Genomic DNA, 26,168 nt, shown 5'->3' on the forward strand with positions numbered 1-26,168 from the left:
CCTGCCCAGGCGGGTCTTGAATCCGCGGGCTCAGGCAATCCACTCACCTCAGCCTCCCAAAGGCGCGGGATTACAGGCTGAGCCACCGAGCCCAGCTAGTACTTCATTCTTTTATATGGCTGAATAGCAAAAGTTCATTATATGGAGATACCACCTCTTTAAATATTTTTGTAGGTTTAGTGGATACAAATGCAGTTTTGTTACATGGATATATTAACCAGTGGTGAAGTCTGTGCTTTTAGCAAAACCATCACCTGAATAGCATTCATTGTACCCATTAGGTAATTTCTCATTTCTTATCCCCCGGAACCGTCCTCCTGTCTCCAGTTTCTATTATTTCACTCTCTATGTCCATGTGTACACAGTCCTTACCTTCCTCTTATAAATGGCATTTGACTTTCTGTTTCTTTGTTATTTTACTTAAAATAATGGCCTCCAGTTCCACCTGTCTTGCTGCAAAAGACATGATTTCATTATTTTTTTTATGGCTGAGTAGTAGTCCATGGTATATATACCACATTTTCTTTATCTCATCACCCACTGATAGGCACCTACATTGATTCCATCTTTGCTATTGTGAATAGTGCTGTGATAAACATACAAGTACAGCTATCTTTGAGATACCATATTTTGTTATCCATTGGTTGATTGATAGATATTTGAATTGTTCCACCTTTTGGCTATTAGAATAATGTGACTCTACATTTACCAAAAAGATACCTGCATATGCATGTTTATTGCAGCTCTATTCACAACAGCGAAAACATGGAACCAACCATGCTGCCCATTGAAGCTGAATTGGATTTTTTTAAATGTGGTACATATACACAATGGAATATTATGCAGCCATAAAGAAGAACAAACATATGGACTTTGCAGCAACTTGATGGGCGACAGAGTGAGACTCCAACTCAAAAAGAAAAAAAAAAGAAAATGAACTCATTGATTTCTGCATCATTATCCTTGCCCATATGACCTTTCCCCAAATTTCAGGATTCTCCTGATAAAGAAAGTGATCATTAATGTTAAAAATATATTGCACAAATTCCTTCTTGTTTTCATATTTGAGATGTCTAGAGGTTATTATCTTGGAGGAAGAGTACTTATGTGTCGAACTTGCCCAGAAGTTACTTCCATCCATCTTCTCTTGGAAATCTGATTTTTTCCCCCAATCAGCTCTTGTCAACTTTATTGATTTGATGATAATTTATAAGTACTATAGTTTCACTATTTAGGGTAGGTGGGGATTAAATGGGCTTCAAAAGTTACTGGTAAGACATCTCTTTTTGATAGTTCTGCTCCACCTGAGGGCATTTACTGAATTGAATGACCTTGAGCTTTAGTTTTCATAGTGAAGTGAGGTGCAGAAGACAAAGACAAAGTACAGGATTCACAAACAGGAACACAAGGGCGGATCCCTTCCTAAATCTGAGACCCTAAATGGGGAACTAATAATAAACTTGCTCACCACCTACACCAAGAAAGAGTATAAAGAAAAGTTAATGTGACCTATACCTTGGTGCTAAGTGGAGACAGATTTGACAAAATTGAAAAGGAAGCTGATGAAAATAGATGTGAAGACACTTATCAAAAATGCAAGACATGACTTGGAGACACTGTGTTACCCAGGCTGGTCTTGAACTCCTGGACTTAAGCAATCAATCCTCTTGCCTCAATCTCCCTAATCTCACCAGCGTGAGCCACCACACAGGGCCAGTATTACATAACTTCTGATATAATGCACAGAGAAGAGTGCAACATCACTTCTTTGGTATTTCTGCCAAAAAGGGTTAACCCATATCTAATCATGAGGCAGTGTTATGCCGACTCAAATTGAGGGGCTCTTCAAAAGTGTCAAGGTCATGAAAGACAAAAAAGAATGAAGAACTGTTCATATTATGGGAGATTAATGAGGTATGATAACTAAATTCAGTGCACAATTCTTGATTGAATCTTAGACCATAACATTTTCTTCTTTTTGCATAGAGGACATTATTAGGCCAATTGGAAAAAGTGGAATTAGATCTGCAAGTTAGATAATGGGGTTGTATCATTGCTAATTTTCTGATTTTATTATACTGCAGTTATGTAAGATAATGTCTTTAGTTTTCAGAAAATGCACACTGAAATATTTAGGGGAGTTGTGTTTGTAATTTGCTCTCAAAAGGTTCTGTAAAAATAATGTGTATGTCTATGTATATAAAAAAGTGAGATAAATTGGCAAAAGCAAATGTGGTAAAATGTTAATATTTAGGGAGTCTGGGTGAACAGAAATCTTAATACTATTCCTACAACTTTTCTGCTAGTCTAAAATAAGTTCAAAATAAAAGATTAAAAATAAATAAAATGACTCGCCATTCCTCCCTCTTTCCCCCCACACAAAAGATATACCCAAAACACTGGATAGCAAAGCACATAGATTGGGACAGGCTTTTTGGAGTTAGTGTTACTTATTTAATTACATTAAGTTAATTATGTAAGTTGATGCTTTTATAAAAATAGTAACAAAAAAATAAACCTTTCAAACTAGTAGAGAGAAAGATGGACCAAAATTAAATCCAAATATAGCAAGAAAGGGAGAAAAAACTCAGAAAAGATAGGACAAATAAAAGTACAAAATAAGATAGAAATAATTTTAAATGGACTAAATGCTCTAGTTCAAAAACACGAATTGTTAGATTGAATTAAAAAGTTCAGGCTTGCATTTTTTAAAGAAGCATTTCTAAAACATATTGTTATAGAAAGTTTGGAAATAAAAGGCTTAGAAAAAACATACTAAATAGAACAAAACTGGCAGAGTTATACTGATATTGAACAAAATAGACTTTGAGGCCAAAAGCAATACTAGAGAGAAGTAGAGTTACTTTGTAATAATAAAGATTTTATTTACCAGGAAGATGCAATAGTTCAAAACCTACATGTACAGAAAGATGTAGCCTCAAAATATGTAAAGCAAAACTCAACAGAAACCACAAGAAGAAACAGACAAATCTATTTAAAATGAAGGTGACCTAAGAGAAATATAGTACTATAAAGAGTCAAAGAAACTTTTTTAAATGAATCCTGGAAGAGACTGCAAAACACTGCCTAGATGCCAGTTTAATGGATGAATGTGGTTATCATCATTAATCAACTTTGAGTGATCTTGGTGTTTGTTACGACAAAGAAATTGCTGTGTTTTATTTGGTAACTCTTTTTTAAAAACATTTTCCCAGGAAATTCTTATTTGATTTATCTGGTTGTGGGAAATAACCCATTTTCTTTTGGCAGCCCAAGCATGAGCCTCTCTGCATCTTCTGTGACCTCATGGGCGTGGACTATGAGGAGATGTGTCACTGGCTCTGCCATCGGAAGCTGGCTACTGCCACAGAGACATATATCAAGCCCATCTCCAAGCTGCAGGCCACAAATGCCCGTGATGCTTTGGCCAAACACATCTATGCCAAGCTCTTTAACTGGATTGTAGATCATGTCAATCAGGCTCTCCATTCTGCTGTCAAACAGCACTCTTTTATCGGTGTGCTAGACATTTATGGGTAAGTATATTTGTCTCACTGATTTGCTGGAGAACATTTCTTTCTAGGACTTATCTAGTAACTCTCAGTTGGTATTTGATTCTGCCTCCTGCTAAAGAGAAGGGAAACCCTACCTATCACAACTCAAGATTTGATGATGCTAACAGTTGTGTGCTGCTTAAAATTATACTAAAGCCAAAAAAAAAAAGTAAGTTCAAATCTGGAGCAAATTTACTATTCTCATGGAATTAATTGGTTTTCAAACTCTCACGTCGTAAATTATCACTGAATTTTAAAAATCTAATTTTGTTTTCTAGTTTGCCTTCTCTGGGTAGCTTTCTTTAGCTGTTAAAATACTTCCTGCACATTTATGCTTGTTTGATACCTAATTTTTTTATTCTCTGGTTCAGTTTTTCAAAGAACCTATGAGACCTCTACCCTATTTCCCTTCTGTGTGTGTAACACTGTGAGTCTGTAAATTAACAATGATTTTACCATAATTCTATTGTTCCCCACTTGAGGTTGAATGAGCCCTCAAAACCTCAGAGTTGAACACCTCTGCATGCTGGGGCCACTCTGCTATGTGACTTATGTTCATCTGCTGGGTACATATTCCACATTACTGACTTATAAACATTTATTTTCAACGATGTGGAAAGTTTCACAATGTTGGGGAATTACCCATTTCTTTCTTCCTAATGTGTAACTTTTGAATATTTTTAAAAAGCTATTTGTTTCTTTTTTCCCTTTCCATACTATTTTTACTATTACAGATTTGAAACATTTGAGATAAATAGTTTTGAACAGTTTTGCATAAATTATGCAAATGAAAAACTACAGCAACAATTCAATATGGTAAGAATTTTCTTCCTTGAATAATATTCTGCTGTAAATTATTCTCTTGAATTCCTAATCTTTGTTTAAAGCCTAGTTTCTGAAAAGAGCTCATAAATTATAATTATTATGTGGGGTTTAGAACAGCTAAACTGCTGAAGAACTGATGATTAATAAATGATGCAGCATTAGAAAAATGTTTTATGGTCCAGGTGGAATTCAAGGTCATCCTTGGATTGCTGTTTGATAATAATGAATATTTGAGGCAAATAAGTTGAGTGAGAGAAGCAGGAAGTGTGTGAGGTAGGATAGGGAATATGAAGCTTTAAGCCCAGGGTTAGCCTTCACTTTGTTATTCTGAAGCTAATCGTATATGGCATTATGACTGTCTTACTTCTTACTTGCTATATTAGAAAAATGTCAGAACTAAGGATTAGAACTTCACATATTCTCTCTTCAACAGTCTGAGCCATTCATTGAGACAATGGCAATGGGAATATTTTGAGAGTGGCTCTTGAGAAGTAGTAATATTAAATATCTTAGAGGAGTATCATGGTACTGAGAGATTAGGAGGTGCTTAAAAATGAGGGGCAGCAGACTGGAATAGTGAAGGGCACAGACCCCAGAGGTGAACTGCCTGAGTGGTAATCCCACTCTGCATGTATGATCCAGGCCACCTGGGGTAAGTTGATTGACCTCCTCAGGCCTTAGCTTCCTCATCTGCAAAATGGAGATCATCATAGTACTTACTGCATATGATTTTATGGATTAAATTAGTTAGGATGTGCAAAGTATTCATCATGTGCCAGACACAGTTCTAAGTGCAAGACTAGGGATAGTTACTAGTATGGATGAAAGAGGATATTAAAAAATGAGTCACCCCCAGGAGCTGTAAGATAGGAGAGAGCAAAGATCTTGCAATTATAAAACCTTTTAGATGAATTTTTACAAATATTGCATGTGCTTTGATAAAAGATTGAATCATCTTTATTCAGCAAATTAAGCTGCTGTCACAGTGAAATAAAGTAGAGGCGATCTTAAAACCTTAGGATTATGACTGTCTCCTTATTAAGAAGACTGATGTGCTTTTCATCTCAGCATAAGGGGCACTATTATAATAAAAACTTATCCGAAACTAAACTGAGTGTTATTTCTCAGGGTTTTTCTGAGTTTCTTAATACTTTAATCAGTGCCATAGCCTTCTGCTCTTTTCTGCTGTATTTTGGTATATGTTTGACTGGAAATATTAAGAACCCATACCAGTTGCACTGGGGACTGGCTAGTTTTCTGTTTCTCAGGGGCCTCGTGTCTCCCTTGTTTCTCCTCCTTACTGCTTTCCGTCTCTTCATCTGTCTTTCCTTCCTTCTCTCTTCACACACACCTCCCTCCTACCATACTGCATCTTAGCTTCTCTCTGCACAATTGCTCATATTCTTTCCTTCCTGGTCTGTATATATTTTCTCTCTGCACAATTGCTCCACTCCCTCTTATCAGATGGCATATTCTTTCCTTCTAGTCTGTATGTATTTTCTCCACCTTGCGGTTTCTATTTCCTCACTAACTTCAAACTTCCTGTGAACCCAACAGTGGTTGGAATTAAAACTGAGGAGTTAATTCAATTAGGTCTGCCTGCTTCTGTTTGGTCTCATTTCTTCTTTTTCCTACTTTTTCTATGAAACTGAAGGCCATAGTAGCTGAAGGCCACCCGCTGAATACTGAAACTTAACCTTCACTGGCTACTTAAAATAGGTAACATTCATAAGTCACCATGTTAATGGTCTCTTCAGTTGTTTTTCAGGAACTTGGGCTAGCTCCTGTCCAGTTCAAACTAGTTGAGACTATAGCCTCTTCAGCTGGGCCTGTGCAAGTGCCCAAAAGTTAGCCCCCTTTTTTTTTTTTTTTTTTCCGGAGTCAGGGTCTCACTGTGTTACCCAGACTGGAGTGCAGTGGCAAAATCATGGCTCACCATAACCTCGACTTCCAGGGCTCAGGTAATTCTCCCACCTCAGCTTCTCGAGTAGCTGAGACTACAGATATGTACCTCCATGCACAGCTAATATTTTGATTTTTTTGTAGAGATGTGGTCATGTTATGTTGCCCAGGCTGGTCCTGAACTCCTGGGCTCAAGCAATCCTCCCACATTGACCTCCCAAAATGCTGAGATTACTGGCATTAACCACCATGCCCAGCCAAGAGGTAGCCTTTTGCCATCAGAGGACCAAAAACTTCACCCTCAGATCATGCTCATGCCATCATTTTCTATACATATGTTCTATGAAATGCTATGAACTACAGCTATGCTTGCTCAGAATGAGCCTGTTACTCCATTTTTCCCTACTGCCAGTCACCTTTCCCCATGCCTTAAACCACCTCACTTTCCTAACCCATAAATATACCTAAGGCTTATCTTTGGGGAGGTGGATTTGAGAGCTGTTTTCCCATCTCCTCATTTGGTGACTTTGCAAATAAATCTTTTCTCTTTTGTAAAACCCATGTCACAAGTGATTGATTTACTGGGCACGGGTAGAATGGACCTGGACCTGGCTAGCAACAGAACACACTTCCCATTCTCTTAACCTTCTTAGCGTCCACTACAAATTGTCTGATTATTTCTTTGTTTCCCAATTCAGATACCTGAGAGAGAGAATTTGATTAACAGTTCATTTTTTTCATCAGAGATCTTTGACAATGGAGGGCCCTGACGTATCCACACTGGTTTAGTCAGCTGGGACTAGGAGCGTGAGGTCTCACAGTAAGGAACTTGGCTGCATAGGGCTTCTCCCTGATCTGGGGCTGTAGGTGGGGGCAGTTGGCATGAGAAACATTGATTGGCATGTTTAGTGCTTAGGCATTACTATATTGACCAAGGATCTCTTGCCATATTGAACTTTATGCCCACATTCTTTGACAATTGAGCATTCAAATTTTTTCAGACTCCATGAACTTTTTCAAACCAGATGTGGAGGTCTGTATGAAAAATAACCTCTAAAGTGTAGAGCAGTGCTTCTGTTGTGAATGTGAAGACTGCATATAAATTAATAAAATTTTTTTTTAAATAGAGCTCACTGTTTTGGAAGATATTGGTACCATCAGTCAGGGCATCCTGCTGACATATGGTACCCTATTTGCCTTTTCCCCAATCAAAAGAACAGAAGAAATTTGCTTTCTAATTATCATGACATAAATATTCATATGGATGACTGTTTTTTGACTAAAGCTTATTATAGCTGGTTTGACTATAAACACTGGAAATGAGCCAAGGATGACATTACAATAAGTATAGAATAAAGTGGGAAAGTTCCAGTTACATGGCGATTATGTATTGAAAATCTTGTGGCACCTAAGTTTCATGTGGCTTGAATCCTGGAAAATATGAGTTGTCTGGTCATGGCCACAAAAGACTAGTCTTCCCAAAAAAACAGCAAGATGTGTGAGAGAACCAAAGAAGACAAGTAAAGAAAAGCAGAAATCCCCTAAGACTGAGTAATGGTTATTAGCATCTGTAGAAACTCAAAGTGGAGGTGCTAGCAGCCTTGGCTACAGGAGCTACAGCTCCTGTCTGAACTAGCTTGGGTCCCATTCATCTTCAGAGCTCAGATCACACAGCCCTTCTCAGGGAAGCCTACCCTGACCAACCTGCATCCAAACTGAACGAGGACTTTGGGGCTCATCACTCACCTATTGTATTTTATAATATGATTACAAGCTGTAATGATGATGATCTGGTTTCTGCCTTCCCACTAATCTCCAAACTCCACAAGGGCAATGTCCACATCTATACTATGCTGTACGTAGACATGTTTAAATGAGTGAATGGAGATGGGAAGCCATGGTGAAAGTGGTGGCCAAAGCCTTTAGCAGATATAGGAGTGGACTAGCACTGGTTGCAGCTGCTTGCAGAATTAGATGTAGAATCCAGAAAAGCGAACCATAGACTCCTTGATCATGGGGAATAATTAAGGCAGACACAAAAGACCAACCATTATCTAATTTGGAGACACCTGAACTTCAGCACCTCAGTCCCTTAGGAGAACTATTTTGTTTTGCTGAAGGCATTGCCCAGCATTGTTCAGTAGTCTGGAGGGCATCCACTCTGCATAGTTGTTCAATACTAGCCAAGGCATTCCTGTGTTGTATGTTGTTGGCAGCATGGTACAATAATTTAAGAAACCAAAGTATACAGTGTAATTGGAGAACTATACAAAATCACACACAAAAAATCACAGACTAGTACATGAATCAACTATTTATATCATGTATATACCTAGATTTACTTGTTCATCAAAAATCCCATATAGCTGAGGTTTTACTATCTGTGGTTTTTCTAAGGTTTTTATCTTTGCTTTCTCTATGTATAAATCATGCTTTCCCATGAGATTGTTGTTGTATACCATGGAGTATCTCAAATTATGTTGGGATCATCTTAGTGTTTTATATAAACATTGTTTCTTTTTTTCTTTTTCTTTGTTTTTTTAGTTGGAGTCTTGCTCCGTCACCCAGGCTGGAGTGCAGTGTTATGATCACAACTCACCACAGCCTTGACCTCCTGGGCTCAGGAGATCCTTCCATCTCAGCCTCTCAAGTAACTGGGACTATAGGCATGCACCACCACACCCAGCAAATTTTTTTATTTTTGTATAGACAAGGTCTCACTACATTGCCCAGGCTGGTCGAGAAATCCTGGGCTCAAGTTATTTTTTAGCCTCAGCCTCCCAAAGTGCTGAGATTATAGGTGTGAGCTACCACACCCAGCAAACATTGTTTCTTGACTGCATTCCTTATTATAATGATCCAGTTATGATTGCTTTTTTTTCATTTCAGCATGTCTTCAAGTTGGAGCAAGAGGAATATATGAAGGAACAAATTCCATGGACACTCATAGATTTTTATGATAATCAGCCTTGTATAAATCTTATAGAATCTAAACTAGGCATTCTAGATTTGCTGGATGAGGAATGCAAGGTAAGTATGATTTTCTGGGGCATGTTGTCCATCAAAATAGATATATCAAAGTTGGAAAATAAGTGGGTTCAAGCAGAGATTCATTAATATATCATGAGATGCCATAGTGATGACAAGTGGGGGTCATGCTAACTTTCATTCTGAAGGGATACTAGATCCCAGGGATTCTATTTGCAAGTGAAATGAAAATTTCCCTTCTCTTTTCAGCTGATTTTAAATTATGTGAAAAATTGACATTAGATATAGTTGCTACCAATTTCAGCCACTTTTGTTATTAAATCACTTATATTTAGTACTTTTGTTCAGAGACAGAATGTATTTAAAGAAATGTAAGAAATTATGTAGAAGATATTTTAAATAATTGTTTAAATAGGCATAATTTTAAAATTGACTAGTTCTGATCTCCTACAGTATGTAAATAAATAAATAAAATTGACTTGTCACTGTTCTTTATTGCTGACATATATGATAGGGATGGAGTTGTACCTGTAATATTTGAAGATATAACATGTTAGAAAAAAATATTGAACCCCTAGCTTTACCACTAACTGAGTGATCTTAGGCAAACCTATTTTTTCTCTTAAATTTTCTTTAGTTTATATGCAGTAAGTTACATTTTACCGTAGGTCAATCCTTCTAAGCATCCAGATATCTTAGAACATTAAGGGCACATGTAATAAAAAGGTACTCAATTTCACCTGAGATTTTTAAAAATGCAAAGCAAAGGAAAAATGTTATACTGCTTGTTACCCATCAAATAGGCGAGTTTAAACTTGATATCCTTTATGTGATAATACTAAATGAATATTGTACATATACTCTTAATAAATGGCGTGAATTTGTATGACATCATTTATAGGAAATTTGATGTTTATCATAATGGTAAATACATATATCCTTTGAGCCAGAATTGGAACCGCTGGGGAGTTCAACCTAGGAATATTCTTGTAAAAATACCCAAGGTATACACATGTAAGAATTACACTGTGGTAATTGTCATAATAACAAAAAATCAGGAACAACGTAGTAGCAGTTCAGAGAATGCTATTATTAAGAAAGCAAAAAAAAATGCAGGGAGTATATAGAATGATCCCATTTCATATACATGCTTAAAAGACAGGAAGAGATCATGAAGTTGGAGGAAGTGGTGAGAAGAGACTATTCTCCACTTTATACCTTTCTGTGGATCTCTAAGAGATAAATGTGGAGAGAATGAATTCCTAAATTGAATATAAAAATTCTTAAATAAAAATGAAAACTGGTGTTTTGACAGCTGATGCATTAGTTAGAAGAGTCTCAATATTCACCCTATTTTCTTTCTTTTCTTCCCCCCTGAACATAGATGCCTAAAGGTACAGATGACACTTGGGCCCAAAAATTGTACAATACACATTTGAACAAATGTGCACTCTTTGAAAAGCCTCGCCTATCAAACAAAGCTTTCATCATCCAACATTTTGCTGACAAAGTAAGGAAGTTTTGTATCTTTTTTTTATACATCAGTTGAATGTGGGAAAAAAAATCAATAGTCAAGAGGTATTTTTTTTTTCTTTTGCTGATGCTTGCATTCTTTAGGACCTTATATGAAAAGCAATCTTTAGTGCTGACTTGTTGGTTTCTTTCTTTAACCTGACTTGTATTATATTATATATGAAATAAATATGGATCTGTGAACCTGTATCTATAATTCTGAAATCCAGAAAACTCTGAAAACCAAAAGTCTTTTTATAAGTCATTTAGCTAAACCTGATCTCTGACCTGAATTAATGTAAGACATTTATAGTCTTTATTTATCCTAGTTGGTTAAATATTTACATACTTCAGTGTAGAAATATTAATGTGTTTTGTTATAGATTGCTGCTTTAAACGCTGCTAAAGGTATTAAAAATAGTGTGTGTACATACTACATCTCTAAATGTCTAAAAATTATGAGTTCTAAAGCTTAGCTGATATCAAGGGTTTCAGAATAGAGATTGTGGGCTTGTGACACCCTCTGTGATTGATTCACTGGATCCTTTTTCCAGCAAGGAATGCTGTCTGGCTGCTTACAAATTCTAGAGTATATTCGGCAAATCAGGAGCTAGGAGACTAATTTCTCTTTCAAGAAGGTTGTGGCATACACTTTGGGATAAGCTTCTTGGGCCCCCTTCAGAAATTGAGGAGTTTCTAGGTCTTCCCTGACCCTGGCTGGATGACCATATACCTACCTAAGGGTTTTGTGGTACAAGCTATAGAGCCCTTTGAATAGCAGACAACTGAAGCTGCCAGAGTTTTGGAATAGGAATAGAATTTCCACTTTACCAAATCATACAATATTTCCCCAGCCTCCACCTCCATCCATCGTCAGCTCTTCAGCTCTGTCCCCATCAGACAGCTATTTGTTCCTTCTGACCTTTCCTGCTTTAATTTCTTCTTTCCCAAGAGGAAACAGCCCTGCTGGATGGTGAACTAGGTTGGAAAGAAATATAAGGGGCCAGCCTTTGAGATACTCTCTTTGGCCAGCAGAGGATATACTTCTTAAGAAGAAGATATACTTCTTAAAAGTCTGCTTGCCCATTAAGTAGGAGGCTCTTTTAAACCACAGTTACTCAACACTACTGTCCTAGGGAAAACAATATTTGGGAAATTTTACTCTAGAGTTAACATACTTCTCACCGGAAATAGTATGAGTTCTTAGAAAAGACTAATGATACCATTTTTGTGGGAGCTGACTTTAGAGCCTGAGGCTAATAAATATTTTTATTGTTATTGATTATAGTATCTACTCAAAAGTTTTATCAGTTAAGGAAAATTTTCCATGTGCTTTCAGGTGGAATACCAGTGTGAAGGCTTTCTCGAAAAGAATAAAGACACCGTTTTTGAAGAACAAATTAAAGTTCTTAAGTCAAGCAAGGTAATTATGAATAGGTTTACTCTAATCAGGATATAGTCAATGAAATGTTAATTACTTAAGCATTAGCTTTTTAACAATAATAATGATTTTTCTAACAAAAAACAATTTAACTTTTAGTTTTTTAAAAATCCAGTCAGTTTATACTTTTAGTTTTTTTCTTTTTTTGTTGAGTTGTAGTCTCTCTGTTACCCAGACTGGAGTGCAATGGCACACTCATAGCCTCCACAGCCTCTACCTGCTGGTCTCAGGCGATCCTTCTGCCTCAGCCTTCCAAGTAGCTGGAACTACAAGGCGCAAACTACCATGCCAAGCTAATTTTTTTAATATATTGTGGAGACAAGGTTTCACCAAATTGCCCAGGCTGGTCTTAAACCCGTGGTCTCAGGCAATCCTCTCCCCTCTGCCTCTCCAAAGTGCTGGGATTATAGGCATGAGCCACCACACCCAGCCTGCTTTTAGTTTTTAATTTATCAAATATATGACACTTACAGCCTGTCAGGGCCCATTCTAGATGTTGACTCATCTAATCCTTATTATGAGGTGGTATTATCATTACTTTCAAATTATGAATGCAGCAACAGACAGAGAGACATCATGGCTAGTGAGTTTTCAAGGGTTCTGTTTCAGTCATGTTTTGCTTGGCAGGGCAATTAGATAGCCAAGTGGACATATCATATAGAAAGTTGAAAATGAAAATCAGCAGGTCAGAGAAAAGTCAGAGCAGGTGATATAAATATGGTAGTCTTTAGAACTAGATGGAATTTAAAGCTGTGAGATGGATGAGATTGCCTAGGGACAACATGTAGGTAAAAACAGTAGAGCTGAGACCAGAGGCTTTAGGCATTCCAACTTTTAAAGGCTGACAGAGAAGGAGCCAGGAAAGATGTCTGATGAAAATGGCCATGGGGAAGTAAGAACACTGCCTAGAGAAGAAATTATAGAGAAATTTCTTCTAAATTTTTTTACTTTTAATTATTATACATAATAGTTATATATATCTATAGAGTACATGTATTATTTTGATACAAGCATACAATGTGTAATGGTCAAGTCATGGTAATTGGGGTATTTATCACCTCAAGCATTTATTATATCTTTGTGTTGGGAACCTTTTAATTCTACTTCTTTTTTTTTTTTCTTTTTTTTTTTTTTCCTTGAGTTGGAGTCTCACTCTGTCGCTCAGACTGGAGTGCAGTGGCCACTCCTGGCCACCGCAGCCTCGACCTGCTGGGCTCCGGCGATCCTTCCGCCTCAGCTTTCCAAGTAGCTGGAACTACAGGCACGCGCTACCACACCCGGCTAGTTTTTTAATTTATTGTAGAGATGAGGACTCACCAAGTTGCCCAGACGGGTCTCGAACCCACGGGCTCAGGCAGTTCACTCACCTCAGCCTCCCAAGGCACCGGATTACAGGCTGAGCCACCAAGTCCAGCTAATTCTACTTCTTTAGTTATTTTAAAATATACAGTAAATTATTGTTAACTATAGTCACCCTATTATACTACCAAACACTAGATCTTTTTCCTTCTATCCAACTGTATTTTTTATCTATTAACCATCTCTACTTTATTCCCCTCCCTACTTCCCTTTCCAGCCTCTGGTAGCCACCATTCTTCTATCACCATGAGTTCAATTCTTTTTTTAGCTCCCATGTATTAATGGTAATATGTGATATTTGTCTTGCTGTGTCTGGCTTAACATTGTGTCCTCAGGTTCCATCTATGTTGTTACAAATGACAGGTTTTCATTATTTTTTATGACAAAATAATATTCCATTGTGTATATGTACCACATTTTCTTTATTCATGCGTTTGTGGACACTTAGGTTGATTCCATATCTTGGCTATTGTGACTACTGCTGCAGTGAACATGGGTATGAAGGTATCTCTTTGATATACTAATTTTCTGATACACTGATTTCCTTTTTTACATTGGGATTGTTGGGTCATGTGGTAGTTCTATTTTTAGTTTTTTTAGGAACTTCCATTTTGTTCTCCATAGTTAGTGGCTGTACAACAGTGCACAAGAATTCCCCTTTCTCCACATCCTTGCCAGCATTTGTTATTGTCTGTCTTTTGCATAAAAGTCACTAACTGGGTGATATTATGTCTCATTGTAGTTTTAATTTGCATTTCTCTGATGATTAGTGATATTGAACATTTTTAATATACCTGCTGGCCATTTGTATGTCTTTTGAGAAATGTCTATTTATATCTTTTGCCCATTTTAAAGTCAGATTATTATTTTTTCTTATTAAGTTGTTGGGGCTCCTTATATATTCTGGTTATTCTCTTAGGTACAAGTCTTTAATCCATTTTGATGTGATTTTTGTGTATGGTGAAAGATAGGACTCTAGTTTCATTTTTCTGTTTACGGATATTCAGTTTTCCCAGTATCATTTATTGAAGAGACTATCCTTTCCTCGTTATGTGTTCTTGGCACCTTTGTTGAAAATGAGTTAATTGTAAATGTGTGGATTTATTTATGTGTTCGCTATTCTGTTCCACTGGTGTATGTGTCTGTTTTTATACCAATACCATGCTATTTGGGTTACTACAGCTCTGTCATATGACTTAAAGTCAGGTAAAGTCATACCTCAAGCTTTGTTTTTGTTGTTGTTGTTGTTTTTGTTCAGGATTGCCTTGGCTATTTTGAGTCTTTTGTGTTTCCTTATAAATTTTAGGATTTTTAAAATTGTATGAATTCATTGGTATTTTGATAGAGATAGCATTGAATTTATAATTGCTTTGAGTAGTATGGACATTTTAACAATATTGGTTCTTCTGATCCATGAACGTGGAATAATATCCCATTTTTCTGTGTCCTCTGCAATTTCCTTTCTCAATGTTTTGTTGTTTTTCTTGTATAGATCTTTCACTTATTTGGTTAAGTTTACTCCTGGGTATTTTGTTTTATTTGTAACTATTGTAAATGGGATTACTTTATTGGCTTGTTTTTCAGATTATTTGCTGTTGACATATAGAAATGCTACTGATTTTTGTATGTTGACTTTGTATCCTGCATCTTTAATGAATTTTTTATAAATTATAATAGTTTTTTTGGTGCAGTATTTAGGTTTTTCTAAATATAAAAATCATACCATCTGCAAACAAGGATCATTTGATTTCTTCCTTTTTAATTTGGATGTCCTTTATTTCTTTCTCTTGTTTAATTGCTTTGACTAGGACTTTTAGTACTATATTGAATAAAAGTGATGAAAGTGGTTATGGTTGTCTTGTTCCAGATCTTAGAGGAAAGGCTTTCAATTGGTTCTCATTTAGTATGATACTTACTGTGGTTTTGTTGTATATGGCTTTTATCATGTTGAGGTATGTCCCTTATACCCGGTTTTTTAGGAGTTTTTATCATGAAGCTATGTTCATTTTTATCAAATGCTTTTTTGACATCCATTGAAATGATCATAAGGTTTTTGTCCTTTATTCTGTTGATATCACATTTACCAAATTGTGTATGTTAAGCCATCCTTGCATCCCGGGATGAATTCCACTTGATCATCCTGACATTTTCAGTGATATATTCAAGTTAGTGTTTGGCACTTGAGTTAGTAGGTAGACAAATGAAGCAGGTGAGTAAAATGTTGATAAATAACTTGCAGACTTTGATTAGTGTTTTCTTCATCTGATGATAAAACAGTTTATGGAACTGAGGTAATAAGACTTTTAGTTACTATTTTTCTCATAAACCAATTATACTTAAAAACCAGTAATATGTTTAGAGTGGCATTTCCTGTGAATTAGGTTTTCAAGTCTATGTGCAGTAGTTTTGATTTTGCTTTTCCCTCAAACATGGTTGTAGCATTATTGCATTTTCTCACTTGTTTGGGGGGGTTTTGTTTGTTTGTTTTTGCAGCATTTACTCACCTTCCTCTCAGATTTTTTTGGCTCTTAGTGCAGATACTAATTCTACCTGGAATGTGACTCTGACAAGTATTACTTAAGGAAAGGGTCACTATTGAAACTCTCTGTAATGTTTCTTGGTTTGCATTTGAGTTTGGATTTAGAGTGTAATTTCCTTTCACTCTTTATGATTCAGTTTAAGATGCTACCAGAATTATTTCAAGATGATGAGAAGGCCATCAGTCCAACCTCAGCCACCTCTTCAGGGCGTACACCCCTCACCCGCATTTCTGCAAAGCCCACCAAAGGTAGACCAGGTCAGACAGCCAAAGAGCACAAGAAAACGGTGGGGCACCAGGTGAGTTCATGGAGCTGCTGCTACCACACTTCTTCCCCTCTGTATCATCTGAACCTCATGTCTTTTTTCTTTAGCCTCCCAGGTGGGATCCTCAGTTGAGGAAAGGCTAGAACTTTCACTGTAAGATCGTATAATTCCATCCACTCAAACTTCTCTTCATCCAGTTTTAAACCTATGACTCTTCATGAGCCTTTCCCAAAATAAATTTCTCCACATCTTAATTCTTCTAGTGCACCTCATCTCTCTCAGATTACTGCTGTCTTTGTTTTGTTTTCTGGTTTATTTGTCTTTGTATTTGCACAAAGTATCAATCAGCTTCTTCAGAACAGTGCCTTCTCCTTACTTTGATGTCTTATATTCAATGAGAGTTGGAAACATTACACATATGCTTAGTGCCTGAACAGGGCATAGGGGCTTTGAATGGAGGCTGAGCACTAGACAGCTTGCTTTCCTGTGCGTGGGACTTTGTACCCAGTGTAGATAGGATCAGGGACTGACACAGGTCTACAGCCTCCATCCTGATCCCATGTCCCTAATGGTAATCTGTCTCTGACTGTCCTCTTCTATTCTCCTATTCATTCCCTATACTCTTAAGTCATCTGCTACTTTTTTCAGTATCTTACAGCAAAATTCCCACTTTATGTGATTAAATGATCTTAAAACAAAGTTATATTTTTAGTCACATATGCCTGAACTCACAGCAGGAAGCTACAGAAACCTGCATTAAAAGTGGAGTAAGAAAAAGAGGTGGGAGTACGGTGAACATATATTTAGCAGAGCAAGCATAAAAATGGTAGAATTTAGGCAAATTTTAACCAGAAGCCCTAGCATTCTTATTTAGTAGCAGCTTCTCTTCTGAAGATGGGTCAGATTGATAAATGACAAATTCGCCTCCATTAGTGTCATAGGAAGAGAATTTTAAATTGTCTCACATCTTCAACTTTTGACAGAACCTTGGTTTCCCTTTCTGCCCTTTTTCATGCAGTTCAGAAACTCTCTTCACCTGCTTATGGAGACTCTCAATGCCACTACCCCTCATTATGTGCGCTGCATTAAGCCAAATGACTTCAAGTTCCCATTCACGTAAGTATTTTTCAACTACTGAATTTAAGTGTCCATATCTCAGAGGAGTGCCAAACCAACCAAGAAACCAATATATATACCGTAGTTTTAAAGACATGGTCTTGCTTTGTTGCCCAGATTAGAGTGCAGTGGTTTGATCATAGCTCACAATAACCTCAAATTCCTCGGCTCAGGTGATCCTCCTGCCTCAGCCTCCTGAGTAGCTAGGACTACAAGCGTGCACTACCATGCCCAGCTAATTTTTTTATTTTTTGTAGAGATAGGGTCTTGCCGTATTGCCCAGGTTGGTCTTGAACTCCTGGGTTCAAGAAATCCTCCTTTCTCTGCCTCCCAAAGTGCTGGGAATATAAACATGAGCCACTGTGCCTGGCATTTTCCTTATATTTTTATAAGGAAAAAAAATTTGGATAAATCTTCTGTCTTGTAGAGGGAAGCTACTAGTTAATAGAATTTTTTTCAGTTATTTTTCCTCCTGAGAGTGTGAGGACAAACTAGCAGTTAGTCTTCTAGGATTTGAAAAGTTGATATCAGCCAAGCATTTCCAAATCCATTTTCTATTTTGAATTTGGTTCAGTTCAAGATCTTTCTGGACCTTTTGTTGATTTGGGCATTAGTAAAAACCAGAGCTGGCTGGGATAGGACCCCTTTGACAGAGGCATTCCCTCTGTTTTTCAGCTGTGAAACCATCAGAGGATGTCTGCTTTTACCAACACCTCATCCTGCTTCAAATCCTGTGTATGAGGGGAGAATCAGTCTTTCTGGAGGCTTTTCCCCAAAATAGAAATATTTTTCTAATTTTAAAAGTAATATATATATATATACATTATAGAAACAATTTTCAGGAACTACAGAATAGCATTAAAATAAATGAAAAAGCATCCCTCATACCCAGAGAGATAACTGGTATTAACTAGCATAGACCCTTCTTGATTAACTAACATCCCTTCTCTCCCTGCTCCACGTGTGTGTGTGTGTGTGTGTGTGTGTGTGTGTGTGTGTGTGTGTGTGTGTGTGTGTGTTTGAGAGAGAGAGGAGAGCTCATGCTATAGTCTCTGCTTTTAAATTAATCAATTGTGGACAGTTTCCATGTTAGTAATGAAAAAATTCACACCATCATTTTAATAGCTGCAGAATATCCCATTGTACAGACATATCATCATTTATTTAAATTAGTCCCTATTGATGGCCATGTAGGTTATTCCAACAGTGATATAATAAACATCTTTGCCAAACATTTTTGTATATTCATTTGATTATCTCTTTGCAATCATTATCATTATCCCATGATATACTTCTAGAAGTGAAATTTGTAGGTCTAAGACCAGGCACATTTATAAGGATTGTAGGAACTCCACAGTGAATGAGTGCCCTTTTCACTACCCTCCTGCCAGTCTTATTCTCTGAAGATTCTGCATTAGAATGGAGGGCTGTTCTAAAACACTGCCAAGCCCTTTCTGGAAGAAGTTAGAAGCAAGAAAAAGCTGCCGTGCCTAGGTCACCTTGGACAGTTCTAGGGACCATGACATTCTGTCACCGAAGAGGATAGCACAGGGGATGGTTTGGATGGATCACTCAGAGCTTAACTGGGAGAATAGGAGTGATCATGTAGCAGAAGGGAGACCTTTCTACTTCCTCTTTTATTGTCAGTTTAAGATGCCATTTACCTAGAATGAAATAAATGTAAAATTTAATACAAAATACAACTATTTTTCATTTATGTGGACACTATATAAATGCTTGGTATATGCATGTTAAATAGATTAAGAACACTAGGCCAGGCACGGTAGTTCATGCCTGTAATCCCAGCACTTTGAGAGGCCAAGGCAAGAAGATTGCTTGAGCCCAGGAGTTTGAGACCAGCCTGGGCAACACAGCAAGACCTCATCTCTATAAAATTTTAAAAAATTAGTTGGGTGTGGTGGTGCACGCCTGTTGTCCCAGCTACTTGGGAGGCTGAGGTGGAAGGGTCGCTTGAGCGAGCTGCTGTGAGCTGTGATTGTCATGATCATGCCACTGCACTCCAGCCTGAGAAACAGAGTAAGTTATTTTTTTTAAAAATATTTAATTTTTCCTTCCTGTTAGAGATCTCTCCAGGGCTGACCAGTTTTTATTTGGGGATCAATGTATGATGAGCCAATGGATTCTGAGAACTTCTAGTCAGGCCAAGCCATATAATGAGTGTGGAAAATATGCAGCATAATTTTGTGTTTTTAAAAATATATTGACTGGACTTTCTTATGAATCTGTTGTATGAGTCACAGGTAATGTTTATGGCTCTTTATTTTTCTTGCTGTTCATCTCCCCACTTCCTCATATAATTTTTCATTTTGATCACTGCTCCAACTTTTGAATGCTTTCTTTTCTGATTTATACATTTTGCTCTTTACAATGAAATATAGGCTCTGACTGAGGAGAGTAATTTGTGACCTAGCTAGGTCCCTTGTGGATTAATGATTTTAATTTTTGTGTGCAGGTTTGATGAGAAGAGGGCAGTGCAACAGCTGAGGGCATGTGGTGTCCTGGAAACCATCCGGATCAGTGCGGCTGGCTTCCCTTCCCGGTGAGCCTGGCATTTTTCAAATGTGAGGGATCCTGATGGGAGAAGTTCCTCGTTATTTAAATAAGCTAATATGATTTTCTTTTTATAGGTGGACTTACCAAGAATTTTTCAGCCGCTACCGTGTCTTAATGAAGCAAAAAGATGTGCTGAGTGACAGAAAGCAAACATGCAAGAATGTATTAGAGAAACTGATACTGGTGAGAAAGATTTCACTTACCTTTATCTGAACAGAGATCGGCAAAGGTCTTTGGTTCTGACCTTTGAAAGCCCTGGGAATGTTCATATAAAATATAATGATCCAGATTACTTGGGGATGGCAGAGGGGCAAGCTCACTGTGTTTAGGATGCAAGAACCAGTAAGGATGGTCATCCACTGTGAGGAAACAGAATTGTGAGACCTGGACCCAGACTCAAGATACATTCTTTTTAGAGGATTTGATTATTATTCATAAAAATTTACCTAGTACTTACTTATGGAAGATACTGTGCCAGATGCTGTGTGATTAAGAAAAAAATAAAGCGTCTCTTGAACAATTATTGTAATACTATAAGAAAAGGATTAGCAGTAGGGGGAAACTGCCAGGGGAGGGCAGGGGTGGGATTGGCAGTAGTGGGAATCTGCTGGGGCAGTGGAGTGAGGGAGCACACCTCATCAACAAGAGTACCTGCATCATGAACATTTGTATACCTAACCCTGAAATGTACCCCACATCTTAAAAAATATATATATTTAAAAAAAAGAAAAAAGTCTTATTTTCAGGTAACATAGTCTTTTTTGGAAATTAATGCATTTTAAAGATGAGTAGAATGTACTTAGTGTCTCTATTAAATGCTTAATGAGTGGTACAAGAAATTAGGGGAAGGCAAAGTCACATCCAGCTATGGGAAGAAGGGACAATTTCATGAAAGAAATGTGTTTTGACTCTTGAAGAATGGATAAAATTATATAAAAATAGAAGGAGAATATTCTAAGATGGAGAAAATGTGAAGAAGTAAGAAAGCATAGGGTTTGCTTAGAAAACAGCAAAGTAACTTTTTGTAGTATAAAACTTGTGTATGGGACAATAGAGTAATGATTAGGAAATGTAGGCTGGTGACATAAAGAGTCTTGTATGCCTGACTTAGGAGTTCTCAAGCTTTATTGTACATCAAAATCACCTGGAGGGCTTGTTAAAATACGAATTTCTTGACTCCACCATCAGAATTTCTGATTCAGTAGGTCTGCGATGGGCCCAATAGTTTGCATTTCTAACAAGTTCCAAGGTAATGCTGATGCTATCTTAGGACTATGTCAACCACTGATCTAGGTCTTGGAAAATTTGAGATGCATGAAAGGTTTTTAAAAAATATTTTCACTTGTTTAACACTAGTCTCAATGGATTACCTCACTTTGAGGTAATTAGTCATAATTACTAGCTATTAACTAAATGTAATACCCCTTCTTTGGCGATTTTTTTTTCTTTGAAAGTGCTAAGACTACTTTCTTAGTAATATTTTTAAAATCTGGTACTTTCTGAGTTTGGCCCACGTCTCCTCTAACCTAGGTTCAAATAGGAGTAGAGCAGAAAGTTGGAACAAGTGCTGTCCTCCTCACCCAGACCACTCCAGGCCTGCAATCAGGGACTCGCAGGAAATTTAGGCAGAGGAGGCTCCAGAGATGGAGGCAGGGCTGGTGTGGGGCGGAGCAGGGAAAGCCGAGGTGGGAAGTAGGGGGGAGGCAGAGATCCACTTTCTAGCTAGAGTTCCTATGCAAAGTGTATTGATTTAAACTGAAGCAATTTTAGATTTTTTGAGGTTTCTGATATTCTGGTTTTATGTACGAGACAGGAGATATCCTGCCCACAGGGAAAAATGATTTTTCCATGATTTAATTTAGAATTCCAGATCACAGTAATGATCATATATAAGTTCCATTCTTCTTTTAATACAAGAATGGTTAATAATATGCAGCTTCTAAATAAGGTGAACCATGATGTAATAAACCAAAAAGAGCATGTATATCTGTGTTTATGGCTCCACTCTGCTTATGCTCAAAAGTCAATGAGTAATATAAATGATTATATTTTTGTAAAAGGAGTTTGAAAGTTGTAGGATTTTAAACATATTTATTTGTTTGTTTTTAGATATTATTGATAAAGCCAAGGGATAACTGTTTAAAAACTTAACTCTTATTGTGGATATCCAAGGATTTTTGTTTTTTACCTTTTATTTCATATGCATGTTTTCCTGCCTTATTCTTCATGCTGGTGTTTTTGTCCCTTCAGCTTTCTCATGGAATATACAGCCTGATGTAATCCTTACAGCCTCGGTCAGTCAGAAAGTGTCAGCATCTCCATTTCCTTGAGATGTTTAAAATACAGACAAGCAAATAATAGCTGCCTATAACCCACAACCAAGTTTTGGGCCTCAGATAATAATTCCAGGTAGAATAATTCTGGAAAATAACTCTTAAACTGCAGTTTTTCTTACAATCCCTTCTATTTGCTCAACTAGCATAGGATCAAAAGTTTGGCTCCATTAGTTAATTGTGATGTAGCCCACGTTTAGCTAGTAGATTCATCCCTTTACTGATTCTGCTTTTAGACATATTTTTCTCTTTTGAATTTTATTTATATGGACATTTCTGAGCATACAATTTCTTCCAAAAATAGGACAAGGACAAATACCAGTTTGGTAAGACAAAGATTTTTTTCCGTGCTGGTCAAGTGGCCTATCTAGAAAAGTTGAGAGCAGACAAACTGAGGGCCGCCTGCATCCGGATCCAGAAGACCATCCGAGGGTGGCTGCTGAGGAAGAAGTACCTACGCATGCGGAAGGCAGCCATCACTGTGCAGAGATATGTGCGGGGCTACCAGGCCCGATGGTAGGTCTCCCGAGGGCCTGTCCACTTGGGCTTGTGGGTCCCCAGGATTAGGATGCCCACCTAATTCTTCATCCAGCCTAGGACAATTTTGAGTGGTCATCTACCTGAAAAGGTAATACCTTCCCCCTTCTTAGTTCCAAGGGACAAGAAGTTAACTCATAAGACAGCTAAATATAAGATTTTACTTAGCCTTATGAATAATTCAGATTTATCCTCCAAAAATGTGTAAATTTCTACCTATTTACATCTTCAGAAGTTTTGATTTTTTTTTTATACTTTTATGTGGGCTTGAAGAAATCATGTATACATGAAAACAGTCATGAGTAAATAATGACTTCAATGAGCAGTTTTCTGGAGCAAGTCACTGAGAGTGTCTGGAAGAGAATTATACTTTAAGCGTGATTACGTATTGTGATCACTTTAATTTAGAGTCTAAGACGAAATGAATTAATGATGAAATTAATTAATTAATTAATCAGGAAATTAATTAATAATTAATCAGGAAAGCTAGTGATAAGTAAGCATGGAATTTCTGTGACATCTGTCTGCTATGTAAAGGGGACATAACCTGGGCTAATAAATTCTGTCCTAGAAAGAATGAATTTTTATGAACTCACTTTCTTGTAAAATCTGGCAATATGGGCCATCCCACTTTTCAGGATTCAGGAAGGTTCAAATGAGATAATGAACACAAAAACACTTTGGAAAACCACAGGTTGCTATACAAATATAAGTAAATATAAATGTTGATTTAATGTGTACATTATTTAAATAATACAGTGAAGGTACTATTCATTATACCTAAGACATTGACACTCTAAGTTTCTGTAGCGTGTATTCCTGCATTGTTTTCGGATTATTGACAAAACATCACTGTTTTCTTTGGCTAGCTATGCTAAGTTCCTGCGCAGAACCAAGGCAGCAACCATCATTCAAAAGTACTGGCGCATGTATGTGGTCCGTAGGAGGTACAAGATTAGACGAGCTGCCACTATCGTGCTGCAGTCCTATTTGCGAGGCTATTTGGCCAGAAATAGGTATCGCAAGGTGAGGCATTATTTTCAACTTTGTTTATTCATTTCATTAATATTAATCAAATTCCACATCTGTACAAAGTTAGCATGAGGCTACAATGGATGTAGTAGATGTAAGGAGACAACTAACAATTAAGATGTATTTTAAAATACTAAATAATTATGTGTATTGACTGACAAGATAATGGAAAAAGAAAATGTACTTTTTTCTCTTTGTCTATGTCATTTGAAAAAAATGAGTGTATCAGTTTCTAGTAGCTGTTATAATAAATTATCACAAACTTGATGGTTTAAAGCAACAGAAATTTATTCTCTCATAGTTCTGGAGGCCAGAAATCCAAAATCATTATCACTGGACCAAAACCAAGGTGTCAGTAGGGCTGCACTCCTTCCAGGCACTCCAGGGGAGAATCCATTCCTTGCCTCTTCTGTCTTTTGGTGGCTGCCTGCTTCCCTTGTGCCTGTGACCACATCATACCAGTCTCTGCATCTGTCTTCACATCATTTTCTTCTCTGTGTATCTGACTTCTCTTCTCCTGTCTGTCTCCTATAAGAATAATTATGATGGCATAGGGGCCACCCATGTAATCTAGTATAATCTTCCCATCTCAAGATTCTTAACTTAATAACACCCACAGACCCTTTTCCTAAATAAGTTAACATTTGCAGATTCTAGGGATAAGGACCTGATATTTCTGGGGTCCATTATTCATGCAACTACAGAGAACTTTGAATAGGTAGACTATATGACAAATAGGTAGAAGATTATACCAAGAGTGAAACAATTTTTGGAAGAATTTATCTTAGTGAAGAGGAAATCAATTGTACATTAGTGTGGTTAAAATTGTATTGACAGGTATGATGTTCCAGAAGTTTTTGACAAATAATCTTTATATCTAGCGACTGTTAACATGACTGTAGATAATGAGTCATCAGATTAGTTTTAATTATCACTTGTGACAGTTGATGAAAGACTTTTATCTCTTTCATCTTGACAAGGTTTTGAGTCCTATAGGATATATTCCTAATAAGTCACAAATACAAGTCTGAATGTTAGAGTTCTGTGGGCATCGTGGTTAAAGGGAACATTAACGAGGTGATTTGGGGATTTGAGGGTAGGTCTCTAATCACAGGCAGTGTGTAAGGGTGACCTTGGCCCTTTTCATTTATTTTTTATTTACTTTTTTGTTTGAAATGATTTTAGACAACAAAAATTACAAAACTTCTGAGGCTTGCATGGATGATAGCTGTGTTGTGAAGAGAATTTGAAAACATCTACTTCAAGTCCTTCTCTCTGCTCATGCCTCCTTCATTGTCTCATGCTCTTTGTATATAAGCATGAGATTTTAGTCAGGGGAAGATCTTTAAACTTGACTTTTCAGATACACCAAACTAGTTACCTTCCTGTTTTTCTCAGAACTCTCCTCCAGAACACCTGAACTGGGTTTTGAGGCCATGGGCTTAGCACGGCCAGCTCTCTGGCCAGCTCAGGCTCTCACTGTAACTGAAAACAGTGGGGGTGGCAGGTTAGTGGCTTTTGCTCAAGTATTGGCCAGTAGCCACCCATAAGTGCTCCTTCTAGCTGTATTTCAAGTTCAAGCTCCCCTTCACAGGATTTGGGGAAGGTCTTAAAGGGTTGTTCTTTAATTTCTGTCACTCACTTGTGGAAACGTGATTGAAAATGGAAGCTCTGGTTATATACTGTTTCCATTTGATTAAACTTATGAAAATGAGGCTTAGTGTCTGAGGTTACATGGGGAGAAGCAAATGGAACAGGAAAATTGCCATTAAAAACTTTGCCACTGTGTGCTGCTTGGGTTTTAAAATCTGAAAGCCTTGAATCTGCCATCACTAAGTCTCATCCAGTCGTTCCTTAGCCATTGGAGAAAACAAAGGTCTCCCTCAGGATTGTGATGTTCAGTGAGAGCTCAGAACTCCCAACCTCAGTAAAGCGTGATGCAGTGGCTGCTCTTGAAGAAAACTGAAAGCTGCCTTAGCATTAGGAAAATGGCATGAATTGGCTATTCAAGTTTCCTGAACACCTATGTTTGATGGTTTGAAACTTAACCACTTATTTCTCAAATTATCTTCTAGGATGGCACATTTTAATCATTATTATTTTTAGATACATTACCTAAAAATATGAACTATACTCTTTTTTTTTTTGAGTTGGAGTCTCACTCTGTCACCCAGACTGGAGTGCAGTGGC

The 26,168-nt window shown here is 37.2% G+C and overlaps 1 protein-coding gene across 1 annotated transcript in view; it reads left to right on the forward strand.

The window, feature by feature from the left end:
- The window catches only part of LOC103261836 (unconventional myosin-Va), a 104,877-nt gene that overhangs the window by 33,388 nt on the left and 45,321 nt on the right, over positions 1-26,168 (forward strand). The window contains exons 9-19 of the mRNA XM_021713079.1: positions 3,271-3,536; positions 4,289-4,370; positions 9,171-9,311; positions 10,654-10,779; positions 12,121-12,204; positions 16,258-16,419; positions 17,405-17,502; positions 19,976-20,062; positions 20,151-20,259; positions 22,714-22,925; positions 23,816-23,972. Coding sequence (XP_021568754.1) covers positions 3,271-3,536; positions 4,289-4,370; positions 9,171-9,311; positions 10,654-10,779; positions 12,121-12,204; positions 16,258-16,419; positions 17,405-17,502; positions 19,976-20,062; positions 20,151-20,259; positions 22,714-22,925; positions 23,816-23,972 — 1,524 coding nt within the window. The remainder of the gene's footprint in view (positions 1-3,270; positions 3,537-4,288; positions 4,371-9,170; positions 9,312-10,653; positions 10,780-12,120; positions 12,205-16,257; positions 16,420-17,404; positions 17,503-19,975; positions 20,063-20,150; positions 20,260-22,713; positions 22,926-23,815; positions 23,973-26,168) is intronic.

Source organism: Carlito syrichta, unplaced genomic scaffold, assembly GCF_000164805.1.
Source record: "Carlito syrichta isolate Samal-C Ts95f unplaced genomic scaffold, Tarsius_syrichta-2.0.1 Scaffold304031, whole genome shotgun sequence".
Lineage (NCBI taxonomy): Eukaryota > Metazoa > Chordata > Mammalia > Primates > Tarsiidae > Carlito > Carlito syrichta.